General features: G+C 40.3%; 1 protein-coding gene across 3 annotated transcripts in view; it reads right to left on the bottom strand.

Moving 5' to 3' along the window:
* The window catches only part of spryd3 (SPRY domain containing 3), a 58,317-nt gene that overhangs the window by 26,663 nt on the left and 3,874 nt on the right, over nt 1-27,780 (bottom strand). For 2 of the 3 annotated variants that reach the window (XM_020051765.2, XM_020051766.2), the window contains exons 3-6: nt 21,767-21,842; nt 9,776-9,900; nt 7,817-7,943; nt 7,477-7,668 (exon numbers count right to left, since the gene is read on the bottom strand). In XM_020051765.2, the coding sequence (XP_019907324.2) occupies nt 7,477-7,668; nt 7,817-7,943; nt 9,776-9,900; nt 21,767-21,842 (520 nt within the window). Of the gene's footprint in view, nt 1-7,476; nt 7,669-7,816; nt 7,944-9,775; nt 9,901-21,766; nt 21,843-23,328; nt 23,352-27,780 lie in introns of those variants that run through there. The other variant, XM_020051767.2, reaches the window with a different exon arrangement.

Here is a 27,780-nt window from a genome sequence, read left to right as displayed (position 1 = left end):
ACATGTAGAAGCAATTTAAAGTAGGTGCTAAACAGCCCTGTTCACAACGGCTTTTCAACTGTAGCTGGCTTTTCAAGTCAACCAGTCTGCATCTGGGTCACTGTCATCCAGTTAGCAACTTTGGCCAGCTAGAAACATTTTCTGTGAGGCGTCTCGTTAAAGAAGCCGGTTGGGTATTCACCAGTTTCCTTTCATACTCGCACAGTCTTTCTCCCGCTGTTCGGTTCCCACTGTGGAGACAGACGGTCAGAGGACCCGCTGGTCAGTGCCACCGCTTGCCCTGCACGGTATCTGTTGGCTTGCCTGCCCAGTGGTTCCCAAGAGGGAATTAAAACGGTTTATGGGAAACCAATGAACCGGAGTCAATCAAACAGTATCATGATGGGCCACATGACAACTGTTCCTCCAAGGAAGGAACCAGGAAACCCTAGAAGGGTGTCAGCTCCTCTAGCAAATGGAAATAACATGGTGGGTGGTTCAGATAGGACTCAAACGAAATAGTGCATGTGTTGGTAGAAGACAAGCACAAATAATGATACAGGCCATGTGCTGCTCACATTTAGGTAGGTCGGGGCAACAGGACAAGAAAATTTGTATTTTAAGGGGTCAATATTAATGATTCACACGGGGCAGTGAGTCTGTAGTCAGACAGGTGGAATATATGTTGTGTGTGGAATTTTGTCCCTAAAATAATTGTTTATTTACAGTTAGTCTAATGTTCAATTTCTTCAGAAGCATAAACTACATATCACATTAAAGAAATGTAACGATCACAGTTTCTCCCTACATTCTCTCCACTCAAATTCAAATCAGACCACTTGCACCACCCACACGTGCTGCTGTACAGCCCAAAACACCTAATGGGCATTACTGCTACTGAATAAATGAATGTAAGCTATTCTATCGGACATTCATTTCCCAATCACAAAAGCTTGATCACAAATTCAAAATGGACTGGCTGATGAAAGGAATTAAGGAAACGTTTTCCAAACACGAGCTGAAGTTGTGTAACAACAGATGCATCTTCTTTTTTTAAGAATTTTCTATAAACTGCTTGAGTGCAAAATAGCTGCCAAATGAGGGTCTCAAAAAAAAAATATATATATATATATATATTTCTCACTGATGATAAAAAAAATTAAAATCTTCACTTGGCTACTATTAAATATTTTAATTGTGAACATATCTGCAAAGTTGAATTCCATCTTGTGCAACTCCCATTTCTCATATCCAGCCATTTTCCATGTAGCCTACTGCTAGAATGGACAGCTGGGTATCACTGGAGTCGCAACAAAAGATTGAAATACAACAGCGTAAATAAATCAATTTCAAGTGCACCAGATCTGAAGACCTGCATGAATTTACAAAGACTTTTTCGATCCATATTTGGGTGTTTTTGGAACCTTTGTGAGAAAGAAAACTACGCAATTACATTTCTTGGGGCAAGTAAAGCATTACCTTTGCTTGCCGGATGGCCAAAAGCCAATGACAGCTTAATAAAATGAAAACATTTGTGTGTCAGTGCGTGATACTGAACATCAGGATAAGAGACATGATCCAGTGCCCAACCCTCTGAGTCACTCCCCTGGAATCACCCACTGGCTTCCTATGCTCCAATGTTTGGCTGGGGCTTACTTTACAACAACTACAGTCTATGAGATAAAAGGACAGAAAGTCAACACTGTCATGGCATATTATAAACACACGGACTGCATTATCACAGATAAAAAGAAAAGGCCAAAGGCCATGTCTAAAATGGCACCAGAATCTCTTCAAAGACTCTGGTGAATGGTAGTACACTATATGGGAAATAAGGTCATTTTGGTCATATCCCAATCAGAAGCCTTTAAAGCTTGTGCTTTTTTTTTTCATAAATTGTGTTCTGGTGGCAACCGACAGACAGGCATTTGTCTGTGACAGTCCTGGGTTGAAATACACAAGTATAACACAACATTTTGTTCAAACACAATTACAACTTAACGGGTTTCTGGTGCTACCAAAAATGGAATAAAAACAAAAATCTAAATGGTCAACCATTTCTCATCTTTTCAAGGATTGGTTTACCACTATAGCGTTTTGATTTCATCAACCTTTAGAAGTACAACATTTAGCAATGTCGCAAAATGTGAATGGTAAAGATCACCAGCCACTTGACTTCCTGACCCATAAGCTCAGAAAGCAAGGGAGGAGCGTAAACCTGACGGGTATTTCAAATCTTTAGTGGTTGCGTGTTTGAGTTTTTACTCACTGATTTAAAACCCAAATCAACTACCAAATTATTCTGACAAATAGATAACTATTTCATTAAAAACTATTTCAAACACTTCCAGCACACCAAGTCAAATACATTATATCACAAGAAACTAACCGACATGGAGCCAAATACATCGAGTGCATCAATACTTCACTTGTCTCACTAAGCCAATAAATGTACTTCCATATACATCTTAATATTCTACACTACTTATAATTCCTCAGATTGGATTGATTTACTTTATACACAATAATTGAAGCTAGGCCTCGCCAGGCCTGTGAGTGCACACGTACGGGGTGTGTGTGTGTGTGTGAGGAGCTCAGCCCCTCCAGAAGCAGACCTGGGTGCTGCCCAGCCCTCTGCACCACTCTGCTGGGGGGGGGTATCCTGATGGGCACAGTCGCTGTGGGAACAAGGGATTGGTGGCTTGCGTTCGTATCAAGCAGCACGTACACAGCAAAGCCAGCCAGGCAACTTCTCACAGAGACCAAAACACAGCCGTGCAAGCACAGCGGTGGACAAAACCACCTTAAACATTACCCAACTCTGCTCCGGTGTGGGAGTTTTATTCTATTAGACAAAAGTGGTTGATATATATTACACATTGTTTTACCATACCTTACGTTAAACATCATGCGGACTAAACTAACAACCCAATAAAAACAGATTATTATATTCCCATAACATGGTAGGCAAGACACAATATACCATGAACGTATTATGAAGAGTGGATTTTGTAGAGAGATTTGAGGACTGGGTCCCGGGTTTTGCCAGACAAGCCTGCTGACAGCTTGTGTAAAGCTGGGATCTGATATCCACTTATCTAAACAGGAGCACCCGTACTGCAATGTAAACAGTGTACAAAGACAAAGACTCCACTGCAGGCAAGTCAGTGCCATCGTTATTATCCTCCTCTGCATTCTGCGGCTTTGCACTTCAAGTGCAAACTAAACCCACTAAAAACATACCAGTCAGTTAGGACAGTACTAATTCAGAATCAGAACAGTTGTTACATAGGGTTACGCACAAAAAGCACTGCATTCCAGCCAAGTTTAACAAAGATTATTCAGCTAACAGAGCAAATAATGGCAGCAAGGGTAATGGTAAAATAACACAGTCATAGACAGTAGGGATGGGTTGGGTTGTATCCAGATGTCCACACCCCTATACCATTTGGCATCACCGTGAGCAAACTTGGGTACTAGCAAAATTACAATAGCAGATGTGGGGTAAATGCTAACAAGGGCAAAAAAGAACACTGACATAACAACACATGGACATTACAAAGGCTACTCACAGTTGATAAAGGAGGATTGTCTCCGCTATAAACAAAACTCTTGGTTGTGCAAGCTAGCTATCTGTAGCTAACAAGTTAGCAAACGAAATGCACAAGGGCTGGGCACCAATTTGTTCTTGACACTTTAATAAAATCAATCATAACTAACAGTGACATCAAATCAACCATTCAATTGATTATTGCTGACTAGAAAAACAGCTGACACAGAGATTGAAATTATGAATGGAGCCTTGAGTGGGACACAATTTTATTGAAATAGTTTACTGTTGGTTACAGGATATTTTAGCTGGCAAACATCAGTAGTGTAACATGACAACCTTCCTGGATCCGCTCAAAAGTGGATCATCAAGACACATTGTCTCCATGTGATCCTTGTAAACAGACAAAATGTGACTGGAAACATATCATTTTGGTAAAAAGATTTTGGGATTTTATTGTGCTTTATCGGACAGCATTGGAAATAATATTTTCAAAATCCTGCACTACACAATATAATTCCACCCAAGGAGGTTCGTGGGACACACACGATACATTACCGACTGTATAGGTACAAGTAATGTCATCGGAAACTTCTACTGGAACGTTCTGTTGCGTAGTTACAGCACATATGAAAGAGGGACAATATTTGCATTGCTTCTAATTGCGTCAGATTAATGCTCTCCATCAACGGAGAGACTGACATGACATAAGAGGGAGGGATGGGAAAGAAGCACACGCATACAAACACACATACAGGGACATGCATATATACACAAATGCACTAGCGCAAACACACACACACACACACACACACACACACACACACACACACAAAGCTGAGAAGACTATGGGCCTAGCCAGCCGTTTTGTTTGGAACACACAATGAGAAAAGGTTGCTTCTCACCAAAAGAGACTGAATAAGGTTCAACTACTGGTGTTCATCTGCTGAATGTTAAAATCAAAACCCACAGACGGCTCCCCCAGGATCACGAAAGTGAAACTCCACTGCCCTGATAATCCAAGTTGTTCCTTGGAGAGGCAGATGGGTGGGATTTGCACTTTTGGGACTACTTCATAACTCCCCACTTCAAGGCCTGCTGGCATTTGAAAGATAAAACATACTATTTGAACACTGGTGCTTACCACTGTAGTAATCTTCCTACAAAGAGACAGACAATACTGTCCTCTTGGTGTAGAAATGCATTACCTTAGAGACTTCAATCACACATCCTCAAAAAGTCCTTGAGCTTGTCAAAACTCGCTCTTATCGGTTTACAGCATCACCCTCCTCTCTCAATGCTGGTGAGGGCTACTCCACTCACTTAAAGGGACAGATCGGCCTAGATTCATACTTGGGTAAAAGTCCACTTACCCCGAGTTGTTCCTTAGTCAAACAATCTATTATTCAGCTCTGTCCCAGTCTGTAATTAGCATTATTAGCATTGTCTAAATTCATTAATGGAAACAGTGCATCCTGCATTATCAAACGGTTTCCTATAGCCACCACACACACATCTTAAATTTTTCGGCAATGATGTCATTGGATTGAGCATGAACTTTAACCTCAACAAGCTACGTGAAGATAGGTAGCTTCTCTAGCTGGCTCATTTTTGTCGGTGGACTTGTGGAAAATGGTACAAGGGACGTGGGAGAGGAGATGTGAGGTTTCACTAGTTTTCATGCCGTAATCCAGAGTTGTGGGAACTATTTCTAATTGCAATAAATTACAACGATGTTGAAGAATCATTGGAGCATTGATTACAACTAGCTAATAACTAGGCGTTTGTCTTGCTAACTTGGACATACACTTTGTTAAATTTTGTTTTTAGTATGGCGGATTATATATATTTTTAGGCCTAATAAAGTCCTTTGAATTGCCCCAGTGAATGAAATATATAAATACATAGCCTTGCCTTACACGCTTTTTTGCTAATGTTAGGTAGCTACTCTTTTGAGAGCTGGCCATTAGGTTCCTCTGGCCTAGAATGTCTTCCCCAGTTTATTTTTGGAATGTAAAAAAGTCTCCAGCACCCCAGGAGGCGAAATCCGGATAATCAAACTCAAATCTTGGAACAAGTTCAGCTTCAGGGACTGGGTCATTCAAGTTCTTCAACATTGACATCAATAGTTCCCACTCAATGCAACAAAAGCAATCAGTTTCAGTTGGCATTAGATTGCATGATCCACAACTACACCACCAATATCTGGATATTCTGGGCAAGGGTTGGAGATTAACTGGTTCACTACTGCCCCCCTCCTCAGCTGCTGTCCGAGCCTCTATTCAGTCAATTCCTCCTCTGTGTATTCTGGTTCGAACAAGGCTCTATCCCCGGAAAAAAGTATTATTGACACCACTGTGAACAAAAGTAAACCAGTTTATTGGAAAATGTGATTTATATTGCGAAAATTAAAACTAAATTTAGAGCAATACAACACTGTCAGGTTCTTTGAGGTAAACAACACCGCTAGTCTTAATTTGGAATAGTTTTGGAGCAGTTTTCCGCTTGCAATGCAGCTTTGGTAAAGCAGGACGCACCGTTTCCATTCATGAATCTCAACGATGCTAATAACGCTAATTACAGACTGGGACAGAGCTGAATAATAGATTGTTTTGAAAAATGACTCTGTGCCTTCAGGGACAATTCAAGGTATGTGGGCCCAAATATGAATCTGGGCGAACTATCCCTTTAAACCTAAAGCGAGATAATATATAAAAAAATATATATACTAAAATATGAAAACGTCCGCCTGCTGGAGACACACCGAGCACTCCAGCTGTGAAAACCTCCGACCACATGAGAAGGAGCAAAAGATTCCTTCAAGTCCTGTTACTCCCCTTACTGAATTTTTACAACCTGGTAGGCTGCCAGACCTTGGCTCGTACCGTCCCGCTCAGTGCCACTGCCATGCTCCAGTCCAGGAAAGCAGAGGCCAGAGTTGATTTGTCTTAACCTGCAACCTTTCTTTGATGACCTTAGTCTCCTATCAACACTTAATGATAATGACGATGGTGTTCTCAGCATAAGTCGTCACAACAACATCTCTGGATCAACCGTAAAGTCACCCAATCCGTGTGCGTGTGAGAGAGAGAGTTTCTCAGTCCCTAGGATCCAACATCTGTAACCTCGGACTCTTTTAATCTGTCTATATTAGAGACAAGGGGGGTCTGATCTGCGTACCCACAACCCAAACACAACCCAGGATGTTACTGTTCCTCTTTCCTAAACATTGCTGGGAAACCAACACAGACCACGATAAACATCCATCCTGACCCCCACTACTCATTCTGTTGCCACCAATTGCCGTCACACATGCAGGAAGGTGCCAGCCAACAGCCCCTCTAATTGACAGCTTTACGGTGAACCTGGCCACCAGAGAAAATAAACACTTAGTGCTCAGATATCGTAAAAAAAAAACACACACTACATAACATTGACATGAACATGAAAAAACATTAACTAAACCTCATTGTAAGTATTTTGGATGGCCTCCTTCAGAATTCAAAGTAATTTCTTACCAGACACCTGTTTAATTTTTGCAACTAGTCCTGCAAGAAACTCTTCCAAGCTTCTAGCACAATTTGCTACAAATCTTTTTTGACTTTGGCTGCTTTGTTTTCTGAAGTGCCATTTGACCAGTAATGTAATGGTAAGTTCAGGCCTATAAGATTACATGTTTATACTGTCACTCTGGCCAACACTGATTTGTTTATTGTTGCACAAAAGCCTGGGCACAAGATAACAGTTGGCAGATTCAAACACATTTGAGTCTCACATGTTGATCAGGGACTCCCAAGGGGTACAGCGGTTTTAGTCAGTACCTTGCAATACAGCCGGCTCAATGTGGCAAACTTTCTCATTCCAGCAAAGGACGGCACCAAATTGGCATCCCTCTGGGATGCACGGTTCCAGGGTATATGTCGAACAGGAATGCCTTGACTTCTTACCGTTCCAGTGGCCCGGATGTCGTAAAGACGTCCCCAGTCGTCTTCATGGCTATCCACTGCCATGAAACTGTCGTCGTCCTCCTCCGCGTCCCATTCAGCCTGGAGGTCCAGCCTCACCTCCTCCCCCAGGGAGTGCATCCCGATGGCAGGAAACAGCCCCTCCATCGCTACTGGGATTGCCACTGAGCCCACCTGGAAAACACATGGAGGTCAGGGCTGCACGACTCTTCTCAGGGATGTGAGGCCCGGAGGAAAAACACAGCTGTGTGTAGATGCGCTTTAATTGTTTGATATGATAATGTTATCGTGGCATTTGGCCAAAAAGCAAGGTGCAACTAACCTCTTTGCCATTCTTGGTGAAAAAGACAGTGGTCAACCCAGCCTCACAATGTATTCCACAGCCAATCCGGTCACCTTGGTTGCATTTCGGTCCAAACTGCTGGCCAACTGTGTTTCCATTGTACAGCCTATAGATACAAATGCATGTTTTGGAAGAGTAACTCTCAAATTGTGTCTTAATGTATTGAACAGTAATGTTTTCGCCGGACCGCGTAAGCTGAGCAAGCCAAGAAGAGCCAATGTCGCTTACTGAGTGAGTGATTGCCTGATTGCCTGACTGACTGACTACCCATTTATAAATAGCGTAGTGGTTAGAAACGCGGACTGTCACGTAGGAAACCGGGGTTCGATCTTCATTATGGACAGAAAAAAGTAGGCATTAGGATTTGTTCAGGATGTACTAAAACTTTGCTGGCTACAAGCTTCAGGAGCTACATTATAGTAAGCCTAAAGTACAACTGTTTATGGTTATATTGCGATGGACGAACTGCACCGACAAACATTTTGCTCTTGATTTCGATTTATATAGCGTAGTTCACATAGCGTAGTGGTTAGCTATTCAACTGTCATTGTTTTCTAAAGAAATGAACCAGCCATGGAGTGAATCAAGTCATTGTTTTCATTAAAGGTACTGTATAGCTATTAGCTAGTCATCTACAGTAATCTCTTTCTAATTTAACACGTTGAATGTAGTGTAGTGATCCTGTTACACCTGTTGTTAGTTTGGATGTTTGATAATATAGAGAACTAGTTTCGAGAATCGTGGAGTTACAACTAATTGGCTAGACAATGCAAGAAGTAAACAGACACCCCATCTCTACACATATTATGTGCGTAGCCTGTCACAGGAAACCACAGATCGAATCCAGCCAGGGCAACAACATTCATCCCTTCTAATTACGGACCGGCAGAACTAGGCTTGCCTCTTCAGAGGAGAGCAGGTTCACACTGAGCATATGTGACCGACGAGAAAGTCTGGAAACGCAGTGGTCAAAGTTTTGCAGCCTGCTACATCGACATTGTCACGTGTGCATACTTAATATATTTTGTTCATGTGATTTAAGTGTTCCCTTCATTCTTCTGAACATCGGAACTTATACAGACAGGTGTGTGCCTCTCTAGATCATATCCTATCAATTGACACAGAATTTAATCGGAGCAACATTTTTTGTCAGGGTAAGGAGAATGAATTAGGGGTATTCCAATATTCCAGTACTGACGATAACATTGATATTTTAAAAAAATTATATTGATATAATGTTAATAATACACTAATAATAATATCGTATTCACTAGGTGAAAATGACATGGTGTTTTTCCAAAAACTCATCTCGGTTTTTCGATTACATAATAAATGCCACATATTGACAAACGATACATGTGCTTAAAATACAAGTCTGGACTTATACACCAGTGTTTGAATTAATACAAAGAATCGCTGTTTTCTTAGCCTATTCACTAGGAAATAAATCTATTGTATTTTTCCAAAAACTCTTCCCAGTGTTAGGCCTTGTGGATCTTTTGTTTATCAGTTCATTCGGTTGCCTTTTCTCTATCAATTAATTATAATTGTTCATTTTCTACGCTTTTATTTTCTTTATTTGTACAGTCATGATTACAGACTCTCTCTCCACCTCCCCACACTATATATGTATTTTGAGTGTATATAATTTGCCAAAAAAAAGAGATAAAACACACAAACAAAGTTGAAGATGAATAACATTTTCGATATAACGAGATCATATAGTAATAATGTAGTGAAAATCTGATATTGTGACAGCCCTAGTTTGAATATTTATAAACACAATGTCTCTTATTCATTTTGAATAAATTTGCCATAAACATGGTCATTACGGAACACCACGAGTAGACAAATTGTCACTCATAGCAAAATGTGGAGAAAGTGTCTGGGTCTGAATACTTTCTGAAGCCACCATAGGAGTGTGAGGAAGAGACTTACTTGCCATCATCAGCATGGTAGGCAATGGATTGTGGCAGCCAGCCCGGCTGATGGTCCAGTTGGTAGAACTGCGGCACCAAGCCCACCGCGATTGTCCCCCTGACCCCTGTGTCCATTATGGTCACCTGAGACAAGAAAGTACACAGACATTCAGCTATGGTGCTGATTAACCAACAACAAATGTACATGTTGATTAAAAACAATTACTTATACGCTGTGATTTGTTTTTGTATAAGAAAAGATATCGAAAGAGACTCAAGTGAAAAGTGTCAAGACTCTTTCACTTTATGCACATTTCATCGTTATACAGTAGACTTCCTTTATAATGGATTAAACATTTTTTGCCAGCAATATACACAGAATACCACATCATGTATTCGCTATATCACATAAGGCAAAAACACGTTTTTAAGAATTGTGCCAATATATTGAAAATAGAAATTGCAAATAGCACATGTACATAAGTATTCAGACCCTTGGCCATGACACACCAAACTGAGCTTAGATGCATCCTGTGTTTTGGATGATGTTAAAAACCACCATCATTCTTCCTAGAGCTGGCCATCCATTCCTACAGTGAAGCATGGTGGTGGCGAGAGGATAATGCTATGGGGATGCTTCTCAGCAGCACGGACTAGGAGACTAGTAAGGATTGAGGGAATGATGAATGGAGCAAAATACAGAGTATTCCTAAAGGAAAATCTGATCCAGAGCAGGCAGGACCTCAGAGAGGGAGAAAGATTAATCTCTAAGCATGACCGACCCGAAGCACACAGCCAAGACAACCCTTGATCGGCTTCAGGACAAGGCCGTGAATGTCCTTGAGTGACCCAGTCAAAGCCCACATATGAACCCCATTAAACACCTGTGGGGAGACCTGAGGATTGCCGTTCATCCGATGATCTTCAGCAAGTCTGACAGAGCTTGAGAGGATCTACATGGAAGAAGGGGAGAAACTACCCAAATCCTGTTCTGCAAAGCTAGTAGGGGCATATCCAAAAACTTAGCTGCGCTCACTGCCAAAAGCACTTCTACAAAGAACTAAATAAGGGGTCTGAATACTTAAGTCATATGTATATGTTTATAAACTGACAGATTCAAAAAGAAAATGTGGTGGGCCGATTGAAAACAAAATATATTGCATCAACTATAAATTAAGTCTATAACACAGCAAAATGTGGAGAAAGTGAGGCAGTCTGAATACTTTCAGGCCTATCAGAAAATCAAACAGTTAACAATTACAGAGAGAACCTTACTCACAATTTTAAATGGAAAAGTGCTGTCAGGACCTGCTTTTAAATCATCGACTTTCCAAACCACAGCCACACACACACACACACACACACACACACACACACACACACAGACACATAGACACATAGACACACAGACACACAGACACACAGACACAGGCCAATTCCCTAGCGGTCTACAGTAGGACGGGCCAACCACCTCCCCACTGCCCTGAGCAACCACCCCCTCTGCCCTCTCATCCAGCCGGGCAGGGGGAACCAGAACTACAGCCAGCAGCCTACAGGACAAAGCCAGGCAGAATTAGGTGAAAGGTGATCCAAACCATACAACGGGAGTAGTACCCGTGTCTGACCGCTAACCTGTCTTTTTGCTGAATAACTTTGAACATGATTCAAGGTTTGTTCTTTCAGCACTTCAGAGATACGTCCTTGACACTGTGCTAGCAAGAGACAGAAATCCCCAGGTGCAGAGGAGTTGGACACAGGTCAGCTCAAGTGAGCAGCTTATTGCATTCTCTATGTATGCATATATTGAAGTCCAACATTGGTCTCAGAGGATCTTCAATACAGCGTGGAAATCAGCTTATGCGCTTCTTCACCTAAGACTGGAGACACCACTAATCTTGATAACATATCGTCCAGGTCCTAAAAAAATGTGTCTCCATCCTAGAAAACATATTGTCTAGCTAAGGTTTTGGACGCACCGGTAAATGTTCAGAAATGCTCCCTTCTATTTGAGAACTGCATTTTAAATGTAAACAAGTGTTTGGGCCAGGGCACATAATTGTTAGTGTTACAATGATTAGTTGTAAATGACATGTCAATGCTCGGTGTAAAACGATATTGGGCTGCCTTGTTTTTAATACATATAATAAATCTGAATTGTTACCGGATACATTAAATTTTCACACAATAAACAATAAATGCAGTAAACAAAGGATAGAGTTTTGGTTCAATATTGTTCACACTGTATTTAAATAAAAATGTTAATTATTTTTCATGTTGATGATAGTGTTTACAGCAATACAAAATCACTATTAGAGCTCAAATGCGTGCTGAATGCAAATAAAACCTTTACATTTTCTCATATTTCAGTAATTTAGCAGACGTCTTACCTAGAGCAACTTACAATGGGGAGTGCATACATTTTATGCCCTTTTCTCTCACACTGGCACCTAATGGAAACTGAACTCTGGATTAAATGTTGTGTGTCTTTTAGCAAATTTTAAGTATTGCTGGAATGTCAAACTTGCCTGTATTTGATGTATGTTTGTGTGCTTGCTTGCTGAAATGTTTCCGTTTGTGAGCGTGCTATTTTTTGTTTTGTTTTTGCAAAAAATGTATTATGTAAACAGGTCACACTTGTAAAAGAGAACATGTTCTCAATATGTTTTCCCTAAACAGTCTCTCTCCCTCCATCCTTCTCTGTTTCTCATTCTCTCTCACTCCCTCCCCCTCTCTGCCTCCCCTCTCCATTGGCACGCCAATAAATTATGAACAAACTCTAGTACTATCTTCCCTCTGATATATATATTTTTTTTTTTCTAGTAAATCTGAATTACTGGGAACTAAATTTGTCACCCAATACTTATTTTTTCACTGGGGTTTAATGATTAGGTGATATACAAGACGAACATACAAAAGGTTCTTGGCCATAAAAAGTAGGCATTCGCTAGAACAAAACAGCTACACGCCAGATAATGACCATCAACACTATTAGAGCAATTGTTTAGAAGTTTAAATCAAATGAAGATGTGATAAACCTGCATGGAAAAAGACACGGGTATTTTTATCCTGCAGTTTTCCAACACTGACCTTTAGAAGTTGGTATTTAATCATGGGGTCACCAAGTGGCCAAAACTACAATTACTCACTACATCTATGCCAATTGTCTGTTGTCTCAAGACAGAAACACAAGCAGCGGATATTGCTGAATGTCATCGGACCTCGGCCAGATGAGACTAAACTGGAGAGGTTTTGGCAAGAAACAGCAGAAGTGAGTTTATGGTAGAAATATGTACCCCCCAATGCGAAGTATGGTGGTGGATACATGCATTGGGGGGGCTGTATTGGGGGGCAGTTTTGCTTCCAAACACCCTGGGAACAGGGAGCTCATTTATTAAGTGTATGCACGTACAAAAATGTCCGTAAAGAATGCGCATGATCATTCCTTTCCAGTGTGGAATTTATTAATACAAACATTTGCTAGAGAATGGGCGTGAATGCACCCACCACCATGACCATGCTTGCACACAGCACCGAGTGGTGGAATTAGGGAAACACTAATCAAATGTAGTCTAGTTATGGTAGAATAGATGTTTTAAATGTGGGACATTTTTTTGGTTCCATTATCATTGTTTGTCCACCGTGGATTCAAGCAACAAAACTGAAATAGAACTTCATATCGTTTGACCACTTCTGTCCATTTGTAATGATAATAATCAATATAAATCACAGTATGTTTATTTTTTTATTTTGTTTTTAATTAAAGCAACATGTTAAACCATTGTTGCATAATCATAACAGATGAGGATAATGGAAAATCAGGGGGGGGTTAGGGTGTTGTGTGAATAGAACAGCCTTCCACTGTCTTAATGTCTTAATGTTAATGTCTTGTGTTAATGTGTTATGTGATGCCTAAAAGATGCTGCTTGAGGACGGCAAGGCAGGATGTGGAACAGATGACTCATTCATTCTGTAGAACAACAACGATGACATTAGCACCTAAGCTACACAAGGGAGCTGTTGCAGATGAGAGGCATTTTGTTGATGGTTTATTAGAAACCAGGTAAATCTAATCTTGAATGCTGGCTGTCTGATGGTACATGAAAATGTATATCAAGGGTATGACATCACAATTTAACTTTTGTGTAACTGGTTTATAATAACAATAATGCATTGCGTGGGCTTGTTTAATATACTCTGCATCTTGCTGAAGAATAGCTTTCAGCCATGGTGAATTGGCCATATCAAACCCCATGGCTTATTGCTTAAATGTACTCATTTTAAGAACATCATATTTTGCCAGTGCTAACGACACTTTAATTGTCCTGACGACAAGTATTGTACCAGGAGATTTTTGTCAAATGTCTGTCAGCCTCTGTCAGGGTGCTAATACTGGATTGTCGTTGGATCTTCCATTACATTCTCCAGATCCACAGGAAAGGGATCACTGACCACAAAAACAAGCTATTGCAGTGGTCATCCCAGTCTGACCTAAACCCAACTGAAAATCACATGACATGAAGTGAAGACTCCATATTTGACCAAGGACTGTCAAAGATATGTAAAGACTCTTGCAATGGGTTCTCCAACTTCATCAAACAACATAACTCATGAGAAAAAGTACACCACTGGAAAGGTCTTTTTGTTTCCTTTTCTTTTTTTTACATATTTGGACAAAATGGTTATGTAAACTTCACATAAACCTTATTTAACAAATGACACTCAAAGATTATACTTTTTAGACCCCTACATTCAATAGCCTTTGTTTTCCCCTCTGGCTGAAATAAAGAAATGTAGCTGTATCTTGTAACTGTCAATCAGTGTCTTGCATGGACTGTGGGGTGTTTTTGCAAACTGTTCTTTACAGTACTGCTTTAACTGCATCATATCTGAGGTCTTTCTTGCAAGCACGGCCCTTCAAGTCCCCTCCACAGCATTTCGAAAGGATTCAGATCTGGACTTTGACTCTGTCATTCCATAACCCAATTTTTCTTATTTTTGAGACATTTGAAAGTGTCCCGTTGAAAAGCCCATGTTGAGTTCAGCTTCAGCTTTTTGACAGATGGCCTCACGTTCTCCTCAAGAATTCCCTGGTGTAAAAAGGAATTTGTGGGTGACTGAATTACGGCAAGTTGGCTGGAGCAGAAAAGCAGCTCCAAAAACATAATGCCACCAAGAACCTCTGGACGTGCCTCACTTTCTTGAGAGAGGTCTGCTGAATGACAGAAAAACCAATACGTGGAGCAGGTGGTACATTTAAAGTTATGTATTAAGCTTCTGCAGCATTCATTTTGGTAAAGCTTTGACACAACAACTACTGATATTTACTAGGTATACCAGTAATTCAAAAGTTGGATTCAACTTCGTTACCACATTAGTACATTTTCTATTTGTGTCGTTTCAGTACAAATAATGTGTGTACTTTGAATTCATGGCAACTTGACATACAGTTAGGTCCGGAAATAACTGGACACTGACACGTTTTGTTATTTTGGCTGCTTACAAAAATACATTAAAGTTACAGGTAATTAATTAACATGTGATTTAAGTCTTTAGTCTCTCAGCTTTAATTCAAAGATATTCACATCCAAATTGGAGGAAGTGTTTAGGCTTTTTAATACGCAGCCCCTTCTTTTTCAAGGCACCACAAGTAACTTGTCAACTGACTCAAAAGCTGTTTCATGGACAGGTGTGGGCTATTCCTTGATTATTTCTTCATCAATTAAGCAGGTAAAAGTTTTGGAGTTGATTCCAGGTGTGGCACTCGCATTTGGAAGCTGTTGCTGTGAACTCACAACATGCGGTTAAAGGAGCTCTGAATGCAAGTGAAACAGACTATCCTTAGGCTGCAAAAAAAAAAAAAAGAGTGCATCAAAGAGATAGCAGGAACATTAGGAGTGGCCAAATCAACAGTTTGGTACATTCTGAGAGAAAAAAATAACTGTGCAACAGAAAAGGCCTGGACATGCACAGAAGACAGAAGTGGTGAACATAGGATCCGTTCCATAGTAAAGAAAAACCCCTTCACAACATCCAGACAAGGGAAGAACACTCTCCAGGAGGCAGGCATATCATTATCCAAGTCTACCATAAGGAGAAGACTTCACGGGAGCATATACAGAGGGTTCACCACAAGATACAAACCATCCATAAGCCTCAAGAATAGAAAGGCCAGATTAGACTTTGCCAAAATAACATCTAAAAAAGCCAGCTCAGTTCTGGAGCAGCATTCTTTGGATAGATGAAACTAAGATCAACCTGTACCAGAATGATTGGGGAAAAAAGTATGGAGAAGGCTTGGAACAGCGCATGATCCGAAGCATACCACATCATCTGTAAAAGACTTCAAGAAGTCATTGCCTGCAAAGGATTCTCAAAAAAGTATTAAAAATGAAAATTTTATTTATGATTGTGTCCCCTGAAATAAGGTGACCGTGTATGATTGAGTGCCTGAAATAAGGGGACTGTGCATAAAAATGGTTGCAATTCCTAAATGTTTCATACAATATTTTTGTTCAACCCCTTGAATTAAAGCTGAAAGTCTGCACTTCAACTGCATCGCAGTAGTTTCATTTCAAATCCTTTGTGGTGGTGTACAGAGCCAAAATTATGAAAGTTGTGTCAGTGTCCAAATATATCCGAACTATAAGTAGCCCTCAAAACGGCTCACAGCATTGAGCATTCATCAACGATCCCGCAGATTGAGCAGAGATGGATATTGGGAAGGCATATTTACACATAGCATTTGCATATTCAACAGTTCCATTTTACTTCACGCTGTTCATATAAATAATTTATTATAATTTAAATGTTTCTCTGTATTGGCAAAATGGAGTGAGGTAAGGGAGAAAATCCCAGTAAACCTTGGTATTCCATTCCTCCTGTTAAACCCTAGTCTGGACTTTTCTTCATTTGTAGATATTCTGTCAAACTGTGGAATGATACATTTTGAATTGCTTGGAAATGGCTCTGAAATCCCTTTCAATAGTTATTATAAAGGGGTTTATAACCCCCATTTAACTTAATTTAAGAGAATTTGGAATTTGTGTTTCAGAGTAACTCTACCACTTAGAGGAGGATATACCTCATCTTGACATGTGCACCTTTTTTCACACTTTAAGAACATACCTTAATGCAAGATGGAATCAAAAGCTTTTAAGAAGTCCATAAAAGGACATACAGTGGGGCTCAAAAGTTTGTCTATCTTTTTGTAATAGTTGTCCACGAGGCCCAGAATTCTTGCAGGTGGTATAGCTGCCCATTCATCTTGGCAAAATGCCTTTAGGTCATGCAAAGTCTTCGGTCGTGTTGCATGAAACGCACATATGAGATCTCCCCAGAGTGGCTTGATGATATTAAGGTCAGGAGTCTGTGATGGCCACTCCAGAACCTTCACTTTTTTCTGGGTCAACTTGGCCTTGTGCTTTGGGTCATTGTCGTGCTGCAAAGAGCATCCCATTCACAGCTTTCGTGCAGAAGAATGCAAATTGCCTGCCATTATTTTCTGATAACATGCTGCATTCCTCTTGCCATACATTCTCACAAGATTCCCTGTGCCTTTAGAGCTCACACACCCCCAGAACAACAGTGAGCCACCACCATGCTTCACAGTGGGGATGTTATTCTGTTCACAATAGGCCTTGTTGACCCCTCTCCAAACATAGTGCTTATAGTTGTGAACATAAAGCTCTATTTTTTGTCTTGTCACTCCAAATTACAGTGTGCCAAAAGCTGTGACGCTTGTCAGGGTGTTGTTGGGCATATTGAAACCGGGCTTTTTGTGGCATTGGCCGATAAAGGCTTCTCTCTGGCATCTGAACCATGTTGATATCTTTGTATATCCTTTTCCATCTTTATAAAGATATCATTACCTTGTTACACAAGTCTTTTGACAGTTCTTTTCAGCTCCCCATGGCTCAATATCTAGCCTGCTCAGTGCATCCACCTGAGAGCTAACAAACTCATTGACTAATTTATACCCAGACACTAATTACAATTTAAAAAGCCACAGGTGTGGGAAATTCACCTTTAATTGCCATTTTCACCTGTGTGTGTCACCTTGTGTCTGTAACAAGGCCAAACATTCAAGGGTATGTAAACTATTGATAAGGGCCATTTGGGTGATTTCTGTTGACATTATGATTTAAAAAGGAACCAAACAACAATGTGATAATAAATGGCTTCATATGAACACTATCCTTAAATAAGTGTTTTGCATGATCCGTCATATGTTCAAAATCAATGCCAGAATTTCACAATTTTTGCCAGGGTATATACAGTGGGGAGAATAAGTATGTGATAACCTGCAAAATAGGCAGTGTTTCCCACTTACAAAGCATGTAGAAGAACTGTGAGTGACAGAATCAAAAAAGAAAAATCCAGAAAATCACATTGTATGATTTTTAAGTAATTAATTTGCGTTTTATTGCATGACATATGTATTTGATACATGATAAAAGCAGAACTTAATATTTGGTACAGAAACCTTTTTTTGCAATTACAGAGATCATACGTTTTCCTGTAGTTCTTGACCAGGTTTGCACACACTGCAGCAGGGATTTTGGCCCACTCCTCCATACAGACCTTCTCTAGATCCTTCAGGTTCTGGGGCTGTTGCTGGGCAATACAGACTTTCAGCTCCCTCCAAAGATTTTCTATTGGGTTCAGGTCTGGAGAATGGTTAGGCCACTCCAGGACCTTGAGATGCTTCTTACGGAGTCACTCCTTAGTTGCCCTGGCTGTGTGTTTCGGGTTGTTGTCATGCAGGAAGACTCAGCCACGACCATCTTCAATGCTCTTACTGAGGGAAGGAGGTTGTTGCAGAAAAGCATCCCCAAAGAATGATGTTTCCACCTCCATGCTTCACGGTTGGGATGGTGTTCTTGGGGTTGTACTCATCCTTCTTCCTCCAAACAGGGCAAGAGGAGTTTAGACCAAAAAGCTCTATTTTTGTTTCATCAGACCACATGACCTTCTTCAATTCCTCCTCTGGATCATCCAGATGGTCATTGACAAATTTCAGACGGGCCTGGACATGCACTGGCTTGAGCAGGGGGACCTTGCACGCACTGCAGGATTTTAATCCATGACGGCATAGTGTGTTACTAATGGTTTTCTTTGAGCATGTGGTCCCAGCTCTTTTCAGGTCATTGACCAGGTCCTGCTGTGTAGTTCTGGGCTGATCCCTCATCTTCCTCATGATCATTGATGCCCCATCAGGTAAGATCTAGCATAGAGCCCCAGACCGAGGGAGATTGACCGTCATCTTGAACTTCTTCCATTTTCTAATAATTGCGCCAAAAGTTGTTGCCTTCTCACCAAGCTGCTTGCCTATTGTCCTGTAGCCCATCCCAGCCTTGTGCAGGTCTACAATTTTATCCCTGATGTCCTTACACAGCTCTCTAGTCTTGGCCATTGTGGAGAGGTTGAGGTCTGTTTGATTGAGTGTGTGGACAGGTGTCTTTTATACAGGTAACGAGTTCAAACAGGTGCAGTTAATACAGGTAATGAGTGGAGAACAGAAGGGCTTCTTAAAGAAAAACTAACAGGTCTGTGAGAGCCGGAATTCTTACTGGTTGGTAGGTGATCAAATACTCATGCAATAAAATGCAAATTCATTATTTAAAAATCATACAATGTGATTTTCGGGATTTTTGTTTTAGATTCCGTCTCTCACGGTTGAAGTGTACCTATGATAAAAAATGACAGACCTCTACATGCTTTGTAAGTAGGAAAACCTGAAAAATCGGCAGTGTATCAAATACTTGTTCCCACTCTTGTTTATTTGGCTAAAATGCCATCTTCAGTACAAAACGTCAACGGGTTTGCAGGGAAACGCATTGCAACAGACACTACCAGTACTGCGACGACCAGAGGTCTAATGGTCGCCAACGCTCAAACAGCCACTCATCCCACTTGGGTTTATAGTGCGCTTTCACAAACAAGTGTGTAAATCTTGTGTACTTAATGATGGCAGCTTAGAATGTAAGGATTCCTCTGGCTTTTTCTGCCACGAAATTACGAAAAGATGGTTTATTGTACATGCATGAGCGACACATTAACGCGCGTGGGTCAAAAACAGGAGGTTTGAAAAAAATAACGAGGTAATTTTTCAAACCTCTGGAAATTTGCTTTAAGAGGTAATAAATGTCCGAAGGAAAGAGTCACCAATCGGTAAGCCAATAAAATTTCAATTCGTATAAAGTTGGAGTGGATTGGAGTACAATAAAAGGAAATCTGTTGTAATAAGTGGAATGCCACAGATCACAGATGTACTTCTGCTGGTTTCACAGTTGATAGATAGTCCTTGATTTGGGAGTAGAAGGGCAGTGTCTGACAATGAGGAATGAGGAAACATGAGGACAATAGTGACGCATTCTCTGAGAGGCACATGAACTTTATGGGAAAGAAAGCCCCAAAACGTTGTAGATCTGAGGGAATTTCACAGGACGTGCGTCACGCCAGCTGAGAATTGAGAACCACATCACATAAAATGTAGACATGGAGTTCTTTAATAATCACTCTCAAAGTCTAACTGCAAATGTCAGGCTCACTGAATCTAACCTGCACATAGCCATCAGATTGCAACAGTGCATCATATTTGAGCATTATTTTGCTACCCGTTTCTTCGATGAAGAAAGATCTGGCTTGGAGAAAAGAAGGTCACACAAGTATACATCCCATATAACCTACAGGTAAGGAGTGTAAAGAACATCACATAAAATAAAATGTCTGCACTGACACTACTGACAAAAACTCTTTATTCATAGTTCAAAATAAGTTGCTAATAGCTGCAGGAGTACCATAGACTTGCAAAGGGGCTATAGGCCTATTATAGTAAAACAAGCGTGTTTATAACTATCAATTACTTATACATTTTTTATCCTTAAAATATACCTCATGTTAAGTGCTACCACAAGTTTTGAGCTGCTGTGTTGCTCCTTTCCATTGAAGCGAAATGAAAAGAAACCAGTGTCTACCCATTCCTGAAGAGCATGATAGAGTTTGTGTGTACAGTCCAGGGCCAGGCAGGATAATGTAAGCTGGATAATATTTAGTTTCCACCTCTAAATCGCAGTAGAGGAAGTCCATCAAACCTGCCCAACCTGCCATTGGAAGAACACATGCCACAATACCTCCTGCCAGCCTAACTTTCACTTCCACGTTCAGCCAGGCACCCTCCAGTGTAGTCTCATAAATTACCACAATGCAACCCTCATCCCATTCCAAATATATGACTGAATGCTAGCGGCAGGCTTTCCTGCACTAAATCACTGGTACACGTTTCCTGCAAACTGGGTTTTATCACAGAAAGACGCCTAGATAGCTCAAGCCTAGATACGAGCGTGTCAGCTGACTAAATACGGAGAAATACTATTTGACTCGGTAGAATAACAACGACCGCATCTTCAATCAATCTCAGGCAGCAGAGGTCTTCAGCAGGCGATGCCCGCCACCTACCCACAACCAGCCCTCCCCCAACCTCCCCTACCACACACACACACACACACATTTTTGAGGTAGTGGTTTCACACTGATTAACATTGACAGCAGGGGACTCTCAGAGGGAATTTAATGGGAATTTTAGAAAATTGTCGGCAATAAGATTCCAGGAGGATAAGATTACTGAGGATGGATGGAAAAGCAATCTTGGGCACGACCAAGAATGACGGTATGTAGAGAGAAACCCTCTCATAGTGTGTGTGTGTGTATGTGTGTGTGTGTAATCCTCAAAATTTCAATGAATGATAGGGAGAACCAAAATATTTACTGTGTACCATAAATGCGTATACTAAAATTCCCTTCCAGTGTGAGAAAGATCTTGTCGGCCGCTGTCATCGGACAAATCATTGCATGCACAAATGGGCGCACGGATAGAGAAAACATTTGAATTTTATTCAATGCAACAAAAAAAAAACATTTAAGCATGAGAGGCTTGCACACATAAAATATGGCTTTTTGTCATCTAAGAACATCAGTCACGAGTGAAGACTAAACAGGTGTAAGGACTCACCTCAAAGTAGCAGTTTCCTCTTGATAAGGGACGGGAAGCCACATAGCAGCCTACTTCATCAGAGTTTCCTTGATAACTGAAGATAAACAACACAGATGGACAAATCCACTCAAATCCCTGCCAATTTTCAGCAGCAAAATCAAACCAAGAAAGACAGCATTATTCAACATTTGTCCAGGTCTTCGACAGTACGGAATATGCATGCCGTAATGGCCAGTAGGGGCAGTGATCAGCAGTTTTACCATCCAATTAGGCTCACTGTAGGTAGTTGACTCCCAGCCGTATCACAACTTAATTATAGCCCTGAACAAGCTCTGGGTCGCCAGGAGGTGTGAGAACCACAGACTATTCTTTGCTACCTAAATCAATCAAAATAATAATGTGTACTCTAAATCCACCTAAAACCCTAAAAGAACTAAAACGTATAAGTCTGTTACAGACCTTTTTTTTTTTTACTTGTTTCTTTCTCCTTTACCAATACTTCAAATTGTATCTACAGTCTTGTCTCACTGCAACAACACCTAATGGATTTGGGGGAGCCGAAGACTGCAGCAGGCATTGCTTGTAGGCATATTTTCACACTGCATTTCCAACTAGGCAGTCCGGAGGATCAACTGGTGTGAATGTACGCTCAGCACCCTAATGAATCAATTTTGAAAGTAAAATGTACTTCTCAGCATAATTGTCAATGAGGTATTCCTACTTTAATTTCTAATTCCTACTTTAATTTCTAAAGGCAAAGACATCATTTATTCTAAACATACTGTGTTTTTAATGGTCACATCACATGACATTGAAAATGATTCACCATGACAGAAGTCACATTGTTTAACATCTGTGTAAGACTTGATGCAGTGTAGGGTCTAGTAGAGTGTAGACTTCGATGTCAAAGCCCATGTGAGACGCAACACACTGCGTTTCACATACAAAGTACAAGTAAAAAAAAAAATTTTTAAACCAGGCAAGCCAAGTTCAGTCGGCCTACAATAAAGTGTTGATGGTTGTTGCCCTCCCGAGAATCAAACCCAGATTATCCACTTAAAAGACTGTCTTTACCACTAAGCCAAAGAGCTACACATTTGCTGTTGGTACAGCCTTTTGACATTATATAATTTTGTAATGCTTTAACATCACACCAAGTTTGAATATTTCGTTAGACACCATTTACCATTGTGTTAAACTGAGTTACGTTTATTATTAAGTTTACCTCCACCACAAATAGCATCTGAAGTATAACTTTTGCCATTTTTGTGTAACAACGTCGGTGAGAACGCAACTAGATAGCTAACGTTTTTAGTATGGTAACACATAACATACAAAAGAATACTCGCCCGTATTTGTTTGTCATCTTTTTACATGACGGTAGCTAGGTTTAGCAGAAGTAACGTCAACTTCGCTAACGTTCAAGAATTCACGTCGGATGTGAGGAAATTCAGTTGCCTATCATTTTCACTTCACTATAAAGGCTACATAGCAAACTACATGAACGTGAGTGTGACACCAGTAGCTAACGTTGAGTCTTGAATTCATAAGCTAACGTTATTTGAAGTTTATTTGTTTACCGTTAATTTGGTCAGCTGACTAGCAAAAAACTTAACGACATAACGTTAATTTTTGCACGTCATTTATACTGCTCATACTCGATGCATGACACAATAGCAGAAACACTCCGCGCGTAATAATGTTGTTTTGTTCCCTGTTATCATTACCCTGTACATCAAGTTTATAGAATTGGAACCAACTTGCACACAAATCCTTTCCAAAGCTTTAGTGCTGTAATGTGAAGCATTTTTGTGCTCTAATAATTTAAGCAGATTTTAGTTCTTTGACGCTCTTAACTTTCTCTTTTGAAACCCCATTTGATTGCAGATGGCTACACCACAGAAATTTTAAAGTTACAGAAAGGTTTAACTTTATTCATAAATTTTTACAGGAAAGAAACCTGGCAAAGATTGTAAACACTCAAATGTACCTTATTTAGTTATTTTCATCTATATGATATTTTAATTCACAAGAAATGCTGCTAGGAGCTCCCAGCACTTTATTCTTCAAAATATAATGTTTCAACTGTTCTGTTTTCTAGTACTTAAAATTATGACAATATTTTTTTTTTCTACCGGAAATATACATCAACCCAAAATATTGGTAATTGGTCTCCTTGATCACTAAAAATCGGTATTGGCCTTGAAAAAAACATATCGGTCTACCCCAAGTTTGGTCACATTCCTAATATGTGACTTGTAATTAAGTTCACATTCTAAAATGTCCCCTAGTGTTTTATTTTCAAAGTGTATTGAAAGTGTTTTCTTTTTTTTTTATTCCCAGATTTACACTCTTTGCTTTGGTTCCAATTATAAGTACTTCAGTCTAATTCTGATTTAGCTGGAGGAACGGATTACCCCATCCAGATATGTATTACACTTGTGGCACACCAAGTGGAATATCTAATGTGTTCAATTGTGTTCACGGTGACAAAGAAATCGTGACCAGTTAAATAGGTCCTGGACCAGTTTAGAACAGGAAGAGAGACCAACCCCCTTAAAGGCTGTTCAGGAGAACATTGTGGTCAACTGTGTGAAATGCAGCACTCAAGTCCCAGAGTACATGCACAGAGAGCTTTCTAGAATCTGTGTAGATGCCACTGCAGTGCTATTGATTATCACTTTAACTAAATAAAAAATAGAGTTTAACTCAATCAAAAACATAATTTTAAAACGTTCTCTATAATTCTGCTAAAAAGGGAAAGTTGGTAATTGGCCCAAAATAACAAATGATAAGCTAAATAATGAAATATACATTTTTCAGGTGTTTCACTGTGGCAGTAGGGGAAAATGCATGTAAACAGGGACAGAATAACAACATATTTTACTTGTTCAGTACTTCCTGTTCAAAGACATTGCTTAGATATTATACTTATAAAGGCCCTGCTAATCCCACATAGCTAAGAGAAATTACAAATGCATACATTATCAAAGCTCAGGTCTTAGGAGGTTAAAGAAGGTATTGGGGACAGGATTGAGAACGCAGCAACAAGGCTTAAGTTGTGACACCACTTTCCTGAGCATGTCTGTATCCACCAGGGAAGTGGAGGACATGTGGTCTTTGTGAGGCCAAAGGTACACATTATACATCTTCTCATTGGATCTTGAGTTACGGATACCCAGACTAGTGTTAGTAATCTCATCTCTGAAATATGATGCAAATTCATCCAATTTAGATAAGGAGGAAAGTTCATGTGTTTGTGGGGGAAAGGATTATTCTGATTGTTAGAGAACAAGTTAGAAAAATGTGCTTGCCTGGCTTTTCTAATTGCCGTGTAATAGATATTTAGTAGCTCTTTTAGAATATCACAATGGACTTACAAGTATCACTCCATTTCTGCAATATCTCTTTGTTTTTTCTTCCATAAGTAATCCATGGGGCTCTCCATCTGGATGGGCTGTTTTTCAACCTTACTGGGGCAACTGAGTAAATGGCTGCCTTTCATTTGCTATTTAAGTTAACTAAATCATCGCAAGAAAAAGGGAGGAATAACAGACAGAGTATTTTTCAATCACTCAAAATCAGTAGCGGACTCAAAGGTCAGATGGCGCTTCTTAAATTATGTTCAGTGTTACTCTGTGCTATTGACAATAAGGCAATAACAGGTTACTAATGTGTTAAGTGTTACCCTCAGGTATGGGCAACAAGGAAGTGAAAATATACAGTTGTGTTCAGATCAGGCAACACTTACAACAGAGAAGATGTCAATCGAAAAGCCCCTTGGCGATCACCAGGCCATGATTAAAGGTGGGAACTGTAACATACTGGATTAAGTCCACTGAACTCAGGAGATAATTTGGTTGAATTGCATTGGAGTGTATCTCTAAGTCAACATGAATGTTAAAATCACTCAAAACAACAAACATTGTAGTTTACATCACAATAGACAATAGTTAAGACAAATCAGAAAATGAAAGACACAAAATGCTTTGGTGGTTACATATAAGAGAATAGAACCACAGCCACATGACCTAAGTGACCAAACAAGATGTCTTTAGGGCTGAGAACATTGTTTAAAACAGAGGCTGTCCATACTTTACCTTGTCTGCTTGAGTAGGAAAACCTGCCATCAGTGGAAAAGGCCTCAAGAAGAGCGGATTAACAATTTGTGGTCAGCCAGATTTCAGCAAGAAACATGCAATCAACTTTGTGCTCAGTAATGAGGTCCTTCACCTGAAACGTTTTACCAGTGATTGCTGTAATTTTTTGAAGTGCCATACTTAATAGGTGTAGTCTGCCATGCCCCTGGGGATAACCGCTTTGAGGAATCCAATCGAATAGCAAACAGTAGATGCAACCCTTGATCGTTTATCAGGGAGTTAAGAGATGACAGTGTGTAATGAGGCACTAGAAGGGGGCTCTGGTCGACAGGTACACCCATGTAGCGTAAGAAACCGAATTAATGTCAATTTAACGTATTTATATTATCGCATAGCTGCCTAGCCCATACATACTCCTCGTCAAGTTATTATCTTATTATCTAGCTCTCATTCAGAAAAGCTAAGCATTTTTTTTGGATCAATTTCAGACCTAAAACAGCCTGGGATTGATTTGACATCCCAAGGGTGTTTTCTAAACCCCCTTTTTTTTTTTTCCCCTTCCGAAATGCCTACGTGTTATGTTGTGTCATTGACTGAAAGCTCCTTTTAGGCACGAGAGAGATCGATGAGTTCAGAAAACCTTTCTACAGTAGTATCTAGAGTCAAACACTCCTATTATGCTAAATCATCTTGTAAAAGGTGCACTTTCAGGCTACAGGACTCCTCTCAGCGCAAGATCATATTAAAACAGACCACGTTAAAAGCAAGAAAACACAGCAGGGTTTGTAACAGGCAAATTTGGAAAAAGGAGGAGAAACACATTGGACTTTGTGTGAATGTTTTTGTGCGTCAAATAAAAAAAATAAAAAGCAGGCCTGACCCCATTCAGCCGACCAGTCGTTTATTTTCTGTCTGTCGACAAAATTTTTCTATCCAGCAAGTGTGTGGCAGTGCCGTGTCTGATTCCCACCGGTCTCAGTTGACTACTAGCGGAGCTCTTCGCCATGCACTCACATGGTGGCCTCCGTCAGGCTACAGTAGACGGCTTTGTCAATAACCCCATACATGTGCTAGTGAAACCGTTTAGTTATATTATGTAGGAACAATGATGCAAATAAAATGATATTCTTTTGAAACGCGTTTTCCTGAATTGGTCATGTAATGAGGCTTATCTTAATGCCATACATGCCCTTTCATGTATTCACTTTACATTCTTCCAGACAGCTCATGAATTTGAGTGCAATTGTAGCTTAGGATATAACCTACCTACATATGTCACTGCACTTTATTTTAGTCTTATTTGACCTACATTCCGACCAATTGTCTGAGGAATCTGCTTTATAGAAGCATTCCATTAAAGTAGCGAGTGACGCAGAAGTTAAATGCAAACTCTGCAAACAGTGGTTAGCGTGCTACTTTAAAACAGCAAGTAAGCCCATTTTATTTTTCATTACTAAGGCCTGGTGAATGCGCTCTCTTGTGCTGGAGACAAAACAAAAGGAGAATAATCACACCGCAGCCAACAACGTGCACAGATTTAGAGGATTTGCTGATGAATATACAATCCAAGGATGTACACATCCTGCTCTGGTCCATGGCGACCCTGCTAACGTGGTTTTGTGGGCAAATACACTGAGGCAGGAGGAAGAATGGGTAGACATGAAACGAATCAGACCGGTCTGGCCCTAGGCTTCAGCGACAATGGTGGTAGCTTTGGGCCCCCGTCTGTTAGGGGGCCCCAGACCACTGGGGGAGACGGTGGCCCCAAAATAACATTTTGCTTAGGGCCCCCAAAAGGCTAGGGCCGGCACTGGAGTCAGATGTGTTAGACATTATTTTTGCAATATTGTTGAGTAGCCTGGGGAAGGCTATATTTACTTTTCAGTGTTCAAGTAATATCTTGACAGCTTTTCAAAGTTAATCAAATAGGTT

The sequence above is a fragment of the Esox lucius genome, chromosome 12 (genome assembly GCF_011004845.1).
Source record: "Esox lucius isolate fEsoLuc1 chromosome 12, fEsoLuc1.pri, whole genome shotgun sequence".
Classification (NCBI taxonomy): Eukaryota; Metazoa; Chordata; class Actinopteri; order Esociformes; family Esocidae; genus Esox; species Esox lucius.
This window is presented reverse-complemented; position numbering and strand designations above follow the sequence as displayed.